This window comes from Rhopalosiphum maidis, chromosome 3 (genome assembly GCF_003676215.2).
Source record: "Rhopalosiphum maidis isolate BTI-1 chromosome 3, ASM367621v3, whole genome shotgun sequence".
NCBI classification, from domain to species: domain Eukaryota; kingdom Metazoa; phylum Arthropoda; class Insecta; order Hemiptera; family Aphididae; genus Rhopalosiphum; species Rhopalosiphum maidis.
Window position 1 is genome coordinate 75,723,765 of NC_040879.1, and position 18,502 is coordinate 75,742,266.

The 18,502-nt window shown below is 27.3% G+C and overlaps 1 protein-coding gene and 1 pseudogene across 1 annotated transcript; both read right to left on the reverse strand.

Moving 5' to 3' along the window:
• Window positions 1-5,552: 5,552 nt before the first annotated feature.
• Window positions 5,553-6,059, reverse strand: LOC113559231 (annotated as a pseudogene).
• Window positions 6,060-7,095: 1,036 nt separating this feature from the next.
• Window positions 7,096-11,075, reverse strand: LOC113558394. The gene is made up of 4 exons (XM_026963846.1): window positions 10,914-11,075; window positions 8,255-8,427; window positions 7,972-7,999; window positions 7,096-7,214 (listed from the first exon to the last, which is right to left on the reverse strand). Exons 1-4 carry the CDS (start codon window positions 10,990-10,992, stop codon window positions 7,096-7,098), a joined length of 399 nt encoding a protein of 132 aa, XP_026819647.1. The 5' UTR covers window positions 10,993-11,075.
• Window positions 11,076-18,502: the final 7,427 nt, after the last annotated feature.

An 18,502-nucleotide genomic window follows, 5' to 3' on the forward strand; every position in this document is an offset into this window, starting at 1 on the left:
CGGAGAATACTAAAATGTGGATGATATACCTCCAGCCTCCATCATACAATTTACAGTTGGTATCTGATAAAAGTATAATTTCTAGTAGTTTTTGAGGTAATTAATATATCGGTAGCAATCTCTGTTAAAATAATCGTACATTATCTTAAACTATATTGTATTATAAGAGAATCAATAAAAACAAACATTTAGTAAATTATTAAATATTTATTTTTGAAATTTTCTATTATAATAAAATTGATTAAATTTAATAAACAAAATGTGAACAATCTTAAATAATATTATCATAGCATAAACCAAGACCGTAAATGAAAATTAAAAATTATTTTAGTAAAACAATACAAAATGATTAAATATGAGGTGATGCATATCGTCCAAAAATTGTTTAGCTATATCTTCTAAGATCTGTTTGATAAAGCACATTCTTTTGTGGTCTTAGTATTCTTACCATTAAAACCATCTAGAATAGCGTAAAACGAAGGGTATGGTCCACACTTACAAACATTTTTAGGATCATCTAATTTTATAATATTAACTACAAATCCTGCTCCATTGTCTTTGGCAAATTCACCCTAAAAAATTATTTATTTTAAATAGTTAGGTAAATATATCATAATAGTATTTATATAAAATATGGTATTTATATTTTTAATAAATTAAGTTAATTTTTTATAATAATTTAGTTTTTTGAGAAATGAGAAAACTTGTTTGAATTGTTCAGTAGAACCATCCAAGTATTAGGAAAATAATGTATTGATAAATTAAAAAAAAAATCCTCAACAAATAGTAAGTATAGTACATAATCATCATAAACATAAAACTCGTTTTTTTTATAATACCTAGTGTATTTTAAAATTATTATTTTTAATTTCCTAAATTATTTTAAAACCAAAGTAGTATCATTACTAAAATATTTACTAATTATAAAATTAATAAGAATGACTAATAAATTCATTTAAAATAGTTTTTGTAGGAACCTAATCATGCTAACAATAAAAATATGGTAACTGGATGTTGCAATCGCAATAAATTATATAGCACTAAAATTTATGATATTATAGGACACTCGATTGTCCATAATTATAGGTAGGTACCTACTATTTACATTATATCAAGTTATTAATAAAAATAATTTAAAATTGAAATGTTTATTAAATATTTTATGAATAAACTAACCAAATCATAGAAATTTAATTTCCAAAAATAATACAATCACTAAATTATAATAATTATTATGACAAAAAAACAAGTTTTAATTTTAAACATATAAGTATAATATGACACATTAATATATATTTTCTCACTATTAATTCAACATAAATATATCATCCTCAATTTCCATAGCCCTATGCCCCTATAGATAATATTATATGATATATAAAAAATAATTTCAAGTAGTTATTTTAGATAACTCATTTTTGAAAGAGGTAAAACAATAAACACTTCTGTCAGCTCATTTTAAAATAAGAAACATACATTTTGTATTCATTGGCCATTGCACAAAGTGTGGAATTTCTAACAAATTATCATTAATTAAAATATCTTTGACTGTATTGTATAACAACTAAGAAAATTAAGTACTTGTTATGTTCTCAATCATCTGTGATCTTTTCTCTTATTGTGCACCCTCCCAAAATATTAGTCTAATTGCGACTATACGCAGTGGCTAGTTATTTAATACTTACATATTATTTGTTATATTTACCAACAATTTCACACGTCAGACCTGAAACGCTTGAATCTGAAACCCATGACTGAAACTGTTTGTTATCAATCATCACATCCTACCACTTGATAATGATAGTACAGATAATATGTGATGATAGTGTAGGCACACCACGGTAACCACTATAGCGTGTAGCATATGTCATAAAGCTATAAAACATTAAAACATTAATAATATATTCTATGGCTATAGACCACATACTATCCATTAACTTGTTAATAAGTCAATGATATATGAATTATAGTTTCTATTGCTATGGACGCTGTGGAGTGTAGTGTACTACATGACAAAATAGATCTATTTTTTCATGGTGTACTAGTGTGTACTCTTAGATAGTTAGATCATAATATTATGAATTTATGATCTAAGTGTGTACTGATCAATTATTAACATTAATATTACCTAGTATGTTATACACAGATATATTTAAATATATTTTTTTATAATAGTATTGTAATTGTTATTTATTGTAGCATAGTAATTTTTCTAATAATTCTAGTAATTAAATAAGATTAATTTATTATAAGATACCTATTTGAGGTTACATTTAATATGACTAATATGAGTAGTATACTATACATATTTATGTACCTATCTACCTATATTGTATACTATAAATAAAGTTTTTTTTTTACCAATTGTATTACAGAATTAACTATATCAAAATAATGCATAACGCAGTAGTTACTAGTTAGAAAAACAAGGGCAAATATTAAAGTTATCCAATATCCACTCATGCATAAAATTAAAACCTGTATATAATTTTATTTTTATTATAGACGTCGCTAAAGTTATACATGATAATATTCAATGAGTATTGTTACTATTATGCTAACATTTTCACAGATATTAACTCTTTCAATTTTCAAAGGGTAAATTCGATTGATGAATTGATCAGATCAATTTGATATATACATAGATGATTATTATTTTTTTCTATACTGTTTGCAATTTTTAATATATTTACATTTAACTGTATTAATTTAATCCTTTTTTTAATTTGACCAAATAAACAGCTCTGTTACAAATTTTTACCTAAATTATGAGAATAAAGTAAAATATTTTTGGATATCGATAGTGTTGTATGTTGAGGATAATAATAATTAATATGATTGTGTAGATAAATATGAAGTATGTAAATATACGGATGACACAGTAAGAAAATATATATCAGCAAGTAAGCAATTAATACAGGAAAGGTCAGTGGGCAGTGAGGTCATAAGCAGAAAATAAAAATGTTTTACCAGAAAATACATCATCCAAAGTTAAAAATCAAAAAATTTGATTGTACAAAATGTGAAGAGTGATGATAGACAGAAAAAAATAAAAAAAACATTCACTACATGTCTACATTGTAAAATCGATACATTCATCGCACACCGCTCAAAAGTATCTTAAAGACTAAAGTTGGTTTGGAAAAGTTGTTTTCGTGTAACTTCATAACAAATTAAAATATTTTTCCATAAGCTATATTACCTAACTGATTGGATGAATATAGTTGACAAAATAGGAATAAGGTAAATCGATTTTGGTATAAAACACAGACGAGATCAATTATTATTATTAGATATTATTCAAGCGGTTCGAGGGTAGCTATTTTATTTATTTTAATTTGATTAAAAAAACATTAATCGCAATAACTTAAAAAATTCCACTGAATTCATGCTACTTTTTGAGTTATCAATATCCCAACTTAAGTTATTAATTACGAACTACTTTTGTTTACAAAAGTCAGGTTTAAATTTAAAAAAAAAATGTTTTTACGTATAATGTGCAGTTGTATAAAAACACCCTTGATATTTATTTCACAAACAGCTCTAATGTAAACATTATGCATCTAAACAATTTAATTAAAAACAAAAACAATTGTTATTAATATGTAATTTAAATTAATTTATTTTAAAAATCTTATAAGGTATATCGTATATGATTTACTCGAAAAACAATTAGTATAACCCCCCGGATATAGGTCTATAGTTTTCTATATCAAATTTGTTTTTGTACGGTTTTGGGATGGGGACTATATTTGCTTTACGCCATTTGTTTGGAAAGATACCTTGGGCCCATATGAGATTGTATATTTGGAGGAGGGTTTTCATTCCGTAAATAGTATTATTTTTGAAAATTTCCAAAGGACTGGAAAATATGACAGTCTTAAAATTGCATTGAATATATAAGTTATAAGCATTATAAATTTTTTAGGGAGACATCGAATAACTTCTGCTGTGATTAAGTCAAAGTCAGGAGATTTTTTAATAACTTGGTTGACTTCGTTTGGGGTGAAATATTTTACAGGCGGACTGATTAGAGATGATAGGTTTAAATAGGTGTTTACCTCATCTATGTGTTCATCTATGTATATCATGATGCTGTTTAAAGTTTCATAAAGACGGGTTTAAAAACTTCAGCCTTGTTATTATCTGAGAAGGCAAATGAAGTATAGGTTTTTCTTAGAGTGGCTGAGGGGGATTTATGTTGAATTAGTTTTTTTTTCCCTATATGCTGCTACCTAAAGAGAAGAGCGTAGACAGTTTATGTTCGTACGTGTAGGATTTATTTTTAGTCAATCAATTTTTTATTGAATTTGCTAATTTATTATATGCAGTTTTATGCGTAGGTAATCATGTTATTTACGTTTTTCGATTATTAGTGAGTGTACCTGTTCAGAGAGAAAAGGGTATTTATGTGCTGAGTTTTTGGTGGTGTTTAAGCTGTTTGACATAGAAGCCGTAGATTGAATAAGTGTTATTAAATTGTTGACGATTGCATAATCAATTTCATGATCAGATTTTAAACTTATTTTTAGGTTAATTTTTTTGGTTATGATATTATTCAATTTAAGAGGATCAGTATTCAATCAATTTCAAAAAAAGTTTTGGTCTATTAGTTCATGTTTGCGGTATCGCATCGATATTGAGAATAACGAATGAATGGCCGGAGTTTAGATCCAAAATATTATTAATTCAGCAGTAGAAGTCGCTAGAAATTTTTATAACGAAAATGTTTAGAATGTTAGATTTTTTGCTGACTGAAGTTGGCCATTACGTTGGCCAGGTGATGTAAGTATTTTATCTTGCTATTTTTATATTGTTGAAATTGTAAAGTAAATTACCACGAGGGTTGGTGACTCGACCACTCCAGTTTTGGTGTTTTTTATTATAATCACCATCAATAAAAAAAATTATTGGCTGTTGAGTCAAAAAAATCACCGAGGTTATTGTACAGTGAGTTCCGCTTAATATGATCACATTGGTTCAGATAATTTTGATTCTATTAACCGGGTGATTTCATAAAACATTTTTTTTTTATTGATAAGTTTATATTTATATTTAGGTTTAAAATTAAATTAAAACAAAATAAAGAAAATTTAATTTTAATATTAGCCTGAAATTAAAATCCATATTCAGTTAATATTAATATAATATTATAATATACATGATTTTTAATTATTTAAAATTAAATAAATAACAATGTATGTACATATTGTACATTGTATCTTTAACTTTTGAAACAACTGAAAAGTATCGTTTTGATATATTTTTGAATAACTCCTTTTAACTTTTTCAAAACAATTCTTTTTTTTTTTTTAGTGAAAGTTTGATATACCATTAAAACGATAAGAATGTTCTTAAAAATGATTCAATTATCCGGTACTACAAATTTTGTTAGGTGCTCTTCTGTGAATGTCACGAGGGACGTGATAAAAATAAACACTAGTTTTCATTCATAACTGATTAAATAATTTTATTAAACATATTATTAACAAATTATAATTTTATAGTTGAAAGTAAAAAAAAAATACTGCTTTAATAATGAAAACTAATAATTAATGAGATATTTGAGGCTGCTTATTTTTGGAAAGTTTGGCAATATCTGGTTCAATTTGAGACAACTGGATAGGGAGATCAGGTTCTACATTAAGGCGGTTGCGGTATTTGGTTTTAGTAGCCGTATAGGCCGAAAATCCTGCCTCGCATAAATAAGTGGTAGCAAAGGGTAGGAGTATTGTTATTGCTTTTTTACTCAAATTACCAAAACTTGTATTTTTAAAATTTAACCAAAATTGAACGTAATAATTGCTTCTGAAAGTGGATTTCAATGTCAAATCTGAAGTAATATCGATCAAACTCTCATATTCAATTGAAGACAAATATGAGGGTTTTTCACAAACCGAAAGTAGATTCAGTATCCATTCATGGTCTTTCAAAAACACTTTTCAATCTGTAGGAAAATATTGATCAAATAAATTTTTTAGCTGATTGAGATGTTCAGAAATCTCGTCGATAATGCTAATAGGAGCCTGTTCTTCATTTTTCTCCAAAAAAGCCTGCATTATTGGAAAACACTCCAACTCTCTTTTAGAAATGCACTCAGCCCAATAATGGAGTTTTCTTTTAAATACACGTACTTTGTGGCTCGCATTAAAAATGATGAAAGTTCTACCTAATAAGGAAAGACTTAAGTCGTTAATTTTGTTAAAAATGTCTGCCAAGTACGATAGTTGACAAAGCCAAGTAACGTCATTCATTGTTTCAGCTAAAGTTGCGTTGTTGTCCATTAAAATTGAAGAAACTTTAGTCCGCAATTCCATTAACTGTGTTAACACTTTACCGCGAGATAGCCACCTGATTTCTGTATGAAACAGTTACGTACTAGGAAGACTTCCCATATCGTCACACAAGATTTTAAAATGTCTGGATTTCAGAAGTCGTGACTTGATGAAGTTGACTACTTTTATGGCTTCATCTATTACGTTTTTTAGACAATGAGGTATTTTTTTCATTGCTAGAGCATGCCTATGAAGTATGCAGTGGCTACTAGTAGTTTCTTTTGATTTTCCTTTTATTTTAACGATTGCTTCAGCTGTGGCACCTATCATGGCCCTAGCACTATCAGTACACACATCTAAACAATTTGTCCATGGAATCTCATTTTCTATGAAAAATCATACAATAAACCGAAAATTTGAACTCCTGTTGTGTTTAATAGTAGGGGTCTACAAAATACAAGATCTTCCTCAAAAGATTTTATGTTTACGTAACGAACGAACACCAATAACACAGCAAGACCATCAATATCAGTAGATTCGTTCATTTGTAGTGAGAATTTGTTGTATTTAATACGAGAGACAAATGTTTAAGTTGTTAGTTACAAAGTTTTCACTGTATTGGCTATAAATATCGAAAGTATTTAAAATAAATGAATTATATTCTTTTCATTATTTTGACCTCGATGATAGAATAAATATAATATAATTCTGTTTTATAATAATAAATTTGTCCTTACATCAAATTCTAAATTTTTAATAATTAGACCTTTTATCCCCGGATGCTGGTCCAAATAAGTTTTTAAGGCTTTCATTTCTTCGTTTAATTTTTTTCTTTATGATCATTTTCAGTGTTAAGTACTTGAGCCCATTCTTCTTCAGTATGGTGTCCGTAAAATATAAATACATTCTTAGAACTTTTCAATATTAAGTCTAAGTCAGCTATATATAAATTATAAATTATATAATTACATTTACATGTTATATTCAAACGTTTAGTTTTAATTATTTTTATTCTATTATTTATATTCTATATTCTAGAGCAAGGGTCACCAACTGGCGAACCTTGAATACTTTTTGTACGTATCCTTATCCTCGTAGTAGATTTATTAAAGATTATTTGAGTAATGGAAATTATTCTGTATATCACTAATCATTTACTGTTAGGGACCGCGACCATTTTGGTAACTTTCAAAACGGAGGTCTATAGAACTTAGTTTGTGAGCACTGCCTTAGAGTTTAATTCAGTGACTATACATCAAGTTGTTTAAATCTGGTTAACCATTAACTGCGTGCCTATGGTATTATACAAAAGCTAGTACTGCAAATTTTGAATTTAATTAATTTTTAGATATTTAATAAATTGATAATAACGTATAAACAGTGCTTTGCCATAACCACTTAAGCTATTGAATGGCTTAAAAAAGGATAATGACTATAATCCTTGATGGAAAATTTTCAAATGTTTGTTGAAAAATATTGTTCAAAATTATCTAATATAAACATAGGTTTATAGGAGATATGTAAAGCGGTAGCGACTAGTTATAGGATACTTAACAATAATTTAATTATTAACATTTTACTATGTAATTCATTGGCTGTAATAATTTTATTTAGCGAATCAAATAAAATATATATACATCATTAAAATAAATAATAAAAAATATAAAGACTTGCATCTTCCCTATATACATTATACCTTGTGACGGAGAGTTTTGATTGAGTTCCTATTAAAAATGTACATAGTATGCATGGTAATTAATTATAAATTGATCTTGTGAATTCAATATTTTTATTTACAACTCGAGTGTATTTAAAAATTTTGATAAATAAAGTTATAAATATAGAATTTTAATTATTATTTATGTAAATTTTAAATATTATATTAATATATTATAATAATATTCAATATGATTGTTATTTATTAATATTAAATTATGGATTAATACATACAAATTAAATAATCGTTTTAGTAATATTACCTGGAAATTGTTTCTTTTCTTCGCAGGTGATTTGACTTTGTTTTTTTCAGTCATATCAATTCCATCAACAATTATAGCCGTGCACTCCTTTGGTATTTCCGCAATACTGACATTCTGTGAACCACAATCTACATAGACATCACCAACATAATAACATGATGATATTCCAAGGCCTGAAAACCAATGAATAAATTCAAATTTTCATTTCATTTATAACATGTTTTGAATTTTTAAAAATAAATTAAACATAAAAGACTTTGAAAATCTAAAAAGTTATAACAATCATGTGAAAAACTTTACATTATTTTATTTTCGCGGTTAATAAAAATAAAAATTACATTTTTGTGTTAGTAAGAATTAAAAATATGTTCTTGTTTAATAAGAACCTATAATATTATGTAAAAAGTGACAATAGTATACTAATTATCTTTCCGATTGTCAACTGATATTCGTTATTCTTTTTATGTATTATGGTATATAAGTTAAACAAAGAGCAATTCGTTCATTTTAGGTTTTCCCGACCCAATTGCAAACTCTAAAAATATTAGTAAAATTTGACGTTACACGTTAAATCGGTAACTCTGTAAATTGTTTTAAAAAGTAAATATTAAAATTAGAAATCGAGAAAAACAAAAATTCAACTAAAAATGTGTCAGTATCGCTCTGCTGTATGGTAGAGATGGATAGTGGGTAGGTCACTCGTCACTATAATGGATATGTTAAATTTGAATGCAATGACAGGTATCATTGTATACGAAAAATGATTCTGAATGGAGATGATTGTTAGACAGTGATAATTAGTAGGATATATTGTATTATTACCAATATTTAATTTGTAATATATCTTTATTTACACGATTTCGTAAAAAATTAAATTTCATACACTCATAAAATTTTTCTATATTGATGCTGGAATTTTTTTTATAGTTATTTGAAGGAAAACTTATGGATCACCTTGTATTGGGTTTTTTAACAATAGGTATAAATCACAAAAATTTTATGAATTTTCAACTTCAAAATCCCTTGCAAATTTTAGCGATTTTGATATATTTTGTAAACATTTTGAATTTTAAATGTTTATAAAACAAATATTATAACTAACAATTTTTGATTTTTTTTTACTACGATAAGTACAACTTATAATAAACTTTGTATAACATTTTAAAGATTCTTTGCAAAGCCAAATTTTTTTTATCGACATTTCACGAAAACAATTATTGAAAAAACGAAAATTTCATTTGTGTATAAATAGTTTTAAAAATTCTAAATATTTTTGAATTATAACGCTAATATAAACATTTGGTGAAAATTCGAATATTTACATTTATGCGTTTTGAGTTACAGCAAAATCAAAATGGTTATACGTAAAAATTCCCGTTTTTACGTTATTTTTTCAGGGTCTTTCCTGACACATTTGAAAAACTGGAAATTATTCCACCAAAGTAACGACTAGATGAATTTTCCTTTTCAAAGAGAGGCTAAAGTCAAAAATCAAAACATTATAGTGTTTTATTTTATTCCTACAAACATTCGAATTTCAACTTTTGATAAGTGTTCAAATTTTCACGATATAGATATTTGTTGAATGTATAACCATAGATTAGTACAAATAAGCTATGGAAATCCAACCGTAAATGAAATTATTTACTGTAAATTATTTTAATTTGTGTTCGTTTTCACTAGAGGCTCATTTCGTTAAGTGGCAAAGAGAAACTATATTTAGTTACTAATATATAAACGCAATAATTGTATAATGTACTCAAAGTCTCAAATAATATTTGTTATTTTGTTGCACGAAGACATTTTAAAAGTATATTTTACGAGTTATAAAATATATCACCGATCAAAAAGGTTGAAAATTTAATACGAAATTACGATATCACCTATTCGCCTAATCTAATTTATGTTACATATTCCGGCATTTATTTGTTTTTAATAAATAATATAAATTTTATTGGTGTATATTATGTTTACATTAAGATATTTGCAATGTAAATATCGAAAAAAAGTTTTGTTTGCTTATATTTAATCAATTAAAAACAATAGTGTTATGGACCATAGTGTTGTGGGTTTTGTAGGGAACCTACATTTTGAAAGCTAAGTGTATATGCATCGTCGAGCTCTGTTGTTGAATAATATAAAATTAGGATAATGGCAAGAGGGATTGATCAAAACTTCGGCATCGATTTTGATGATAGATTTAATCCCATAGTAGATTCATATTAGCTACCTATATGAACTAAAAAAAAATTATATTTATTTCAATTTGACAATATAACAGTTTTTGTATTTGGAGATTTTGGACGAAGAAATTTTTTGAGATCTCCAGAACGATGGTACAAAAAAAGTACTGAGATTTCATTTTAGTTTGTATGGTATATAAAGCAATCACAAACTATCTTGTCACATTAAATTCAAAACATTTCTAACAAATTATTGTGTTATTTTTAAAAGAGAAAATAACAATGTACTAATTGATGCTATATATTTTATTGATTTTTAATCTGGTAACTATATCATATAAGGATTTAAATGCACTAATATAATATTTAAGAACGCATGTGACGCACCGCGATGTGACTAAAGGAGAATTTAATAAATTTACACAGGAACAGTAATTGAGTAAAAATTCAAATTTATTTTTAAAATAAAATCTTACTTGGTTTGCTTTGAGAGTGTACGGGTACTGCTACAATTAAAATATTACTAAGTAAAATTAAATAATCGTAAGAGAACATTTTTTTATTTATATATGATACGATGTAGAACTTGTAGTAAGTATCGCCGGAGTTATTAGTTTTTATTTGAGTAAACTGTATAAAAATGTTTTTATAATAAACTAATGTATGTTATATATGTTGACATTCATTTGTTTTTCATTAAATAATATAAATTTCATTGATGTTTAATATTTACATTCAAGCTGTTTGTAAAATACATGTGAAGTGTGTTTTTAAAACAATTGAGCATACATAATAATATTACAGGTATAACCATTTTATTTTTTTGTATAAACCTGACTTTTTGTAAACAGTAGTTCGTAATTAATAACTATAGTTAGAATATTTATGACTCAAAACGGCATAAATTAAGTGGAATTTTTTAATTGTTCTCCATTAATGTTTTTTGCATCAAATTAAAATAAATAAAAATAAACTACTTATAAATCATTACAATTAATGATCAGCTAATACAAATACGTTGACTCATAAATTCTTCCAAGAGGATGGTCATTTCAAATGTATGTCCCTCTTTCCCCAACCAGGTTCTAATCGACGCGCTTCAAAATACCAATTATGCTCCAGTTTCTGAAATTGCTTATCTCAAAGCTGGTATCAATATCGAGAAATATGAGCACATATTAAGCTTCCGTCGTCAATATTTTATTAAACATGAAGACGTACCAAATCTCCCAAGATGTTTATCACTACTTCACAACCAGACCGATTTCAGAGTATTCTTAACCGATGACAGAATCACGTGTGTAAATCCCCCGCCACAACTCTAACACTACGCAACCTTCCGTACACTTCCTCGCAGACATCGACACCCAAGATACGGACATGCACACCCCTACAATAAAAACCCCAATCTTACATTCACATCCCCTCCAATAATGGAAGAGATAACAGAAGATTATCAGATCAACGAAATTCTCCAGCCTCTGTTCCCAAATCAAATTCATAAAAACCGAGAACCATTACACCTTGCTTATAATAAACTACATAAAAGGCCTCTTTATGACGCCACATCACCAATAACATTATCATCACCACCTACGGTAATCCTATCAACCAATGAAGTGTAATGATTTTTTTTTTCACAGATATTAGTTGTATGACTTATCGTTATTAAAAATATAATACTTATTTAAAAATTTTTAAATAGGGTTGAATTTGACAATAATAGATCCGTCCGTAGATTTCTACAGCATTTCTGCAGTGAATGTTAATGATTGTACTGATCAATTCAGACTTGGTCCTGCCGAATAAAAAATTTACTATTTAGCAATTGTACGATCGAGAAAACAGTTTCAAACATAAAACAATATAAGAAAGAATGTTGTAGGCACTATAGTATATTAAGAATATGTGTTCTCATATGAAATGTGCAGACGTGAAGTACCAGTTTGAAAAATGAAACACAATAAAGAACTAGACGATTTAACCGAAAACTTTTTGCATTTTAAATGTATTAATTTTGTATAACTAAACGTTTTTATAGATTTGTTTAAATTCAACTGATTCAATTTCTTGGTGTTATGAAACTTTAGACTCGTTTAATGCAAAAGTTATATTATTTAATAAATAAAAATATTTGATTTATTTACCTAACTATTTAAAATAAATAATTTTTTAGGGTGAATTTGCCAAAGACAATGGAGCAGGATTTATAGTCAATATTATAAAAATAGATGATACTCAAAATGTTTGTAAGTGTGGACCATACCCTTCGTTTAATGCTATTCTAGATGGTTTTAATGGTAAGAATGCTAATATCACAAAAGAATGTGCTTTATTAAACAGATCTTAGAAGATATAGCTAAACAATTTTTGGACGATATGCATCACCTCATATTTAATCATTTTGTATTGTTTTACTAAAATAATTTTAATTTTCATTTACGGTCTTGATTTATGCTATGATAATATTATTTAAGATTGTTCACATTTTGTTTATTAAATTTAATCAATTTATTATATTAGAAAATTTCAAAAATAAATATTTAATAAAATTATTAAATATTAGTAAAATTATATATATATATAATATATTATTTAGTATTTAGTAATTACTAAATGTTTGTTTTTATTTATATATATAATATTGTTATATTGTAATAATATAAAATTGGCTTAATAAAGCCTAAAAGCTATAACTTTTGATGGCAAATTTTGAAAAGTTTGTAGAAGAATGTGGCTTATTATTGTCCAATATAAATATAGGATTATAACCTATGGAAATATTTAAAGCGGTAGTGACTAGTGATAGAATACGTAACGATAATTTTAATTTTGAACATTTTACTTCGTAATTTGTTGGCTGTAATAATTTTATTTAGCAAATCAAATTTAATATAGATACATAATTAAAATAAATAATAAAAAATACAAACATTTTAAATTTCTCTATAAAGAAATATACCTTGTGATGGAGATTTTTATTTGAGTTTATATTTAACACTAATTTTATATTATTTGCATCATAATTAATCATTCATTGATTTTGTGAAATCAATATTTTGTATTTAAAGCTCAAATATATTTAAATCAATGAAGTTATAAATATATAATTTAGATTATAATTTATTTATTTTAAATTATATACTATATTTAATATAATTTTTATTCATTAGTATTAAAATATATTAAATTATGAATTTATATATACAAATAACATATTGATTTTAGTAATATTACCATATGAATTATCATCTCCATATACGTCCTCATTAACATTGTATGTTAAATCCATAAATAAATTCATTAATAATTACATCTGTGCACGTTTCTGGTATATCTTTAATACTGACATTTGGTAAATCACATACTTGTTTGAGATCACCAGCATAACTACATGATGATATTCCAAGGCCTGAAAATCATTTAATAAATTCATATTTTCATTATTATTTATAACTTGATGATGCATTGTATAAAAATAAATTAAACATAAGAAACTGTAGCAAACTAAAAAGTTATAACAATTGGGTGTATAGAGCTTACATTATTTTATTTTTGCGGTTAATAAGAATTAAAATTACATTTTTGTAATAGTGAGAAGTTAAAAAATTTTGAAATTCTCGCTTCAGACGGTGATAAGGATTGAAATCAAATGAATGGTCTGAACAAAAATCGGCTCAGAGACAGTATCACAAATACTACCACCAACACGCAGATAGATAATACAAATATTACAAATTACCCACCGATTAAACCTCATCTACTGGTTTTTCGTAAGTGACATTGGGGATTTTCCGTTACTATGCACAGTATTCTTATTAAATTAATCGGAATTGAAAATGTTGTCTATAAATCATCTACAGATTAAAAATTTAACCTCCCACACCAGACGTATACAGGTCACTAATACGGTACTTAAAAGGAGAAAAATCACAATAGTACACCTACTAACTTCAGCAAGACAATCGGTCCTAGTTGTAATTCGCAAATTACATCTGTCAACGCCAATTAGTCTTATAAAATCTGAATTATAACATTATAAGTTCGTCAATATGAATTATAACGCATAACGTAAATAATTGTAATATAGAATCTTGCCATCCATTACCAACCTTGCCAGAAAAAAACGTAGCTGACCCCTTAAAACATATGCTCAAACTATTTCTAGCCAACCATTACAATCTTCTCTTTCTACTCCTACTTCTTCTACTAAACTGACTGCAACCATATCTTCCTTTATAGACGAACTCAAATCACTCGTCAATTCGTTGATCACTCTTCTAACCCAAGTAATTTCTTCACTTCTTAATAAAAAAAAATGAATAATTCGTACGCTAATAATTCATTATCAATTAAATTATTTAATGCAAATGGTCTAAAAAATCTCGTCAATCAACGATAGTGTATTATTTAATAAACGCAAAGACATAGTTTTAATCTCCAAAACTCATTTCAAAAAATATTCTTTCATATCTATTTCCGGTTATAGTCTACTCAAATCCAACCATCCAGATAGCACAGCTCGTGGTGGAGCAGCCATACTCATTAAATCAAATCTCAAATTTTACATTGTCACCAATTACTCTCAAAATCATATCCACTCGTGTGCTTTCTCAATTATAATTAATAATTCCAGTTGTTATCGCCGCAATCTATAGTCTTCCTAGACACCATTTAATTATAGTGAGCTCCGCTTAATGTGATTACTAGTTTATAGAATCAACCGTTTATTGCAGCGGTTCCCAACCTGTGCACCGCGAGCTCATTTAAGTGACACCATGGCTCATCCGATAATGAAAAAAAATTATTAAATTATATATTAAAAATTTACAATTTATTGTAGTTGAAAAGACAGAAAATTGTTTTATATTCAAAACTACTTAGCATACTATCTGTATCTCTATTATTAAATGTAGTGTTCCTAATATGTGTCGAATAATTCAATAATAGATAAAAATGACCACATAAGTACAGATAACTTTCAACAATGTTATCTGCGTGTATAACGCACGACTTCTTCGAATTGGTGACGTTAAAATGTAATCTTAACAGTGGTATAGGTATTATTGTAACTGTTATTATACGAAACTTACTCTACTTTCAGTCAGTGAAAGACATTTACGCGTTAAGACGTATTATTGTTAAATGTTAAGAACTAATTTTTTCTGCACATCAGTTTGTTTTTCTTTTAAAAAAACCTGGACCGTTGGTTGAAAATTGGATCAATTAATAAGACGCCTGCTACAGAGTCGTCTTGTTCTAAAAAAAAAGGAAGCATAATCGATGAAAACAGAGTTCATAATAATAGTTTTACTATTCAAGGCACGAGTAGTGTAATACTGCCAAGTACGGGAATGTCTTTGCCGAGAACGTCCAAAAAACGCAAATACGACGAGAGTTATTTGGAGATGGGTTTCATAAAAACAAACGATGACCAGTCACAGTGCGTAATTTGTTCAAAAGTATTTCCTAACAGCTCTATGTATTCCCGGGAAATTACGTCGTCATTATGAAAAAGTTCATTCTGATCATGAAGGGAAACCACTCGATTTTTTCAAACGGAGGCGTTCTGAATATTGGCTGTTAAAAAAAAAATCAAAACGCACGTTCAAACCGATAGTGAAAAACACATTGAAAGCTTCTTACATGGTAAGTTACCGTGTAGCCTAAAATGCGAAGCTCATACCACTACGGAGACCCTTATAAAACCATGTGTCATTGATATAGCAACTTGTATGCTAAATCTGCCAAACATTTGTCCATAATTCCGTTATCAAATAATACTGTGGCACGACGAATTGACGATTTGGCTATCAACATAGCAGAAACATTTGTCTCTCGTATTAAATACAACAAATTCTCACTACAAATGAACGAATCTACTGATATTGATGGTCTTGCTGTGTTATTGGTGTTCGTTCGTTACGTAAACATAAATCTTTTGAGGAAGATCTTTTCAATCTTTTATCAATTATTATAATTATTATACATACGTTATTATTACAATTATTTTATATATTATTGTATTTTATTGAATATTACTTATCATACAATTAAAATTTAAGATATATGATGGCCAAGTGCACATCATTGCACTTCATTGGTTGATAGGATTACCGTAGGTGGTGATGATAATGTTATTGGTGATGTGGCGTCAAAAAGAGGCCTTTTATGTAGTTTATTATAAGCAAGGTGTAATGGTTCTCGGTTTTTATGAGTTTGGTTTGGGGACAGAGGCTGGAGAATTTCGTTGATCTGATAATCTTCTGTTATCTCTTCCATTATTTGAGGGGATGTGAATGTAAGATTGGGGTTTTTATTGTAGGGGTGTGTGTGGCCGTATCTTGGGTGTCGATGTCTGCGAGGAAGTGTACGGAAGGTTCTTCTGTTAATGTTTTTTCACAGAGGTGTCTTCCACAGGAAGAGGTTGCGTAGTGTTAGAGTTGTGGCGGGGGATTTACACACGTGATTCTGTCATCGGTTAAGAATACTCTGAAATCGGTCTGGTTGTGAAGTAGTGATAAACATCTTGGGAGATTTGGTGCGTCTTCATGTTTAATAAAATATTGACGGCGGAAGCTTAATATGTGCTCATATTTCTCGATATTGATACCAGCTTTGAGATAAGCAATTTCAGAAACTGGAGCATAATTGGTATTTTGAAGCGCGTCGATTAGAACCTGGTTGGGGAAAGAGGGACATACATTTGATATGACCATCCTCTGGAAGAATTTATGAGTCAACGTATTTGTATTAGCTGATCATTAATTGTAATGATTTATAAGTAGTTTATTTTTTTTTATTTTAATTTGATGCAAAAAACATTAATGGAAAACAAAAAATTAAAAATTAAAAATTCCACTAAATTTATGCCGTTTTTGAGTCATAAATATTCTAACTATAATTATTAATTACGAACTACTGTTTACAAAAAGTCAGGTTTATACAAAAAATAAAATGGTTATACCTGTAATATATATTTATGTATGCTCAATTGTTTTAAAACACACTTCACATGTATTTTACAAACAGCTTGAATGTATATATTAAACATCAATGAAATTTATATTATTTAATCAAAAAACAAATTAATGTCAACATATATAACATACATTAGTTTATTATAAAAACATTTTTATACAGTTTACTCAAATAAAAACTAATAACTCCGGCGATACTTACTACAAGTTCTACATCGTATCATATATAAATAAAAAAATGTTCTCTTACGATTATTTAATTTTACTTAGTAATATTTAATTGTAGCAGTACACGCACACTCTCAAAGTCAACCAAGTAAAATTTTATTTTAAAAATAAATTTGAATTTTTACTCAATTACTGTTCCTGTGTAAATTGTTTAAATTCTTCTTTAGTCATAATGACATGCGTTCTTAAATATTTTATTAGTGCATTTAAATCCTTATTTGATATATTTACTAGACTAAAAATCAATAAAAATATATCATCAATTAGTACATTGTTATTTTCTCTTTTAAAAACAACACAATAATTTGTTAGAAATGTTTTGAATTTAATGTGACAAGATCGTTTGTGATTGCTTTATATACTATACAACTAAAATGAAATCTCCGTACTTTTTTTGTACCATCGCTCTGGATATCTCAAAAAAATTTCTTCGTCCAAATATCTCCAAATACAAAACCTGTTATATTGTCAAATTGAAATAATTATATTTTTTTTTAGGTTCATATAAGTAGGATAAAATGGTATGTTCTAGAGCCGCATCCCACCGCATCCCGCATCACGCCGCCACGTACGTGCGCGACTTGTATTACTGTTATCATATACGTATGCATACAACCAGTTATCATTTGTTATCAGTTATCATTTGTTATCACATGGTATAATACACGTGCGTGATAAATATATAATCAGTTATCACACATTTAATCAGTTATCACGTGTTATCAAACATTTTATTTTTTACGTGCACGACTTGTATTATTGTTATCATATACGTATGCATACAACAGTTATCATTTGTTATCACATGGTATAATATACGTGCGTGATTTATATTTAATCAGTTATCAGTTATTAAA

What these genes read in the sequence shown, in the direction of transcription:
- LOC113558394 (XM_026963846.1), bottom strand. Translation starts at nt 10,992, where the DNA reads ATGTTCTCTTACGATTATTTAATTTTACTTAGTAATATTTTAATTGTA. An exon ending in ACACTCTCAAAGCAAACCAA is followed by an intron (nt 8,428 to 10,913) that starts GTAAGATTTTAT and finishes ATTGGTTTTCAG; the next exon opens with GCCTTGGAATATCATCATGT. An exon ending in TCAAAACTCTCCGTCACAAG is followed by an intron (nt 7,215 to 7,971) that starts GTATAATGTATA and finishes ATTTATATATAG; the next exon opens with CTGACTTAGACTTAATATTG.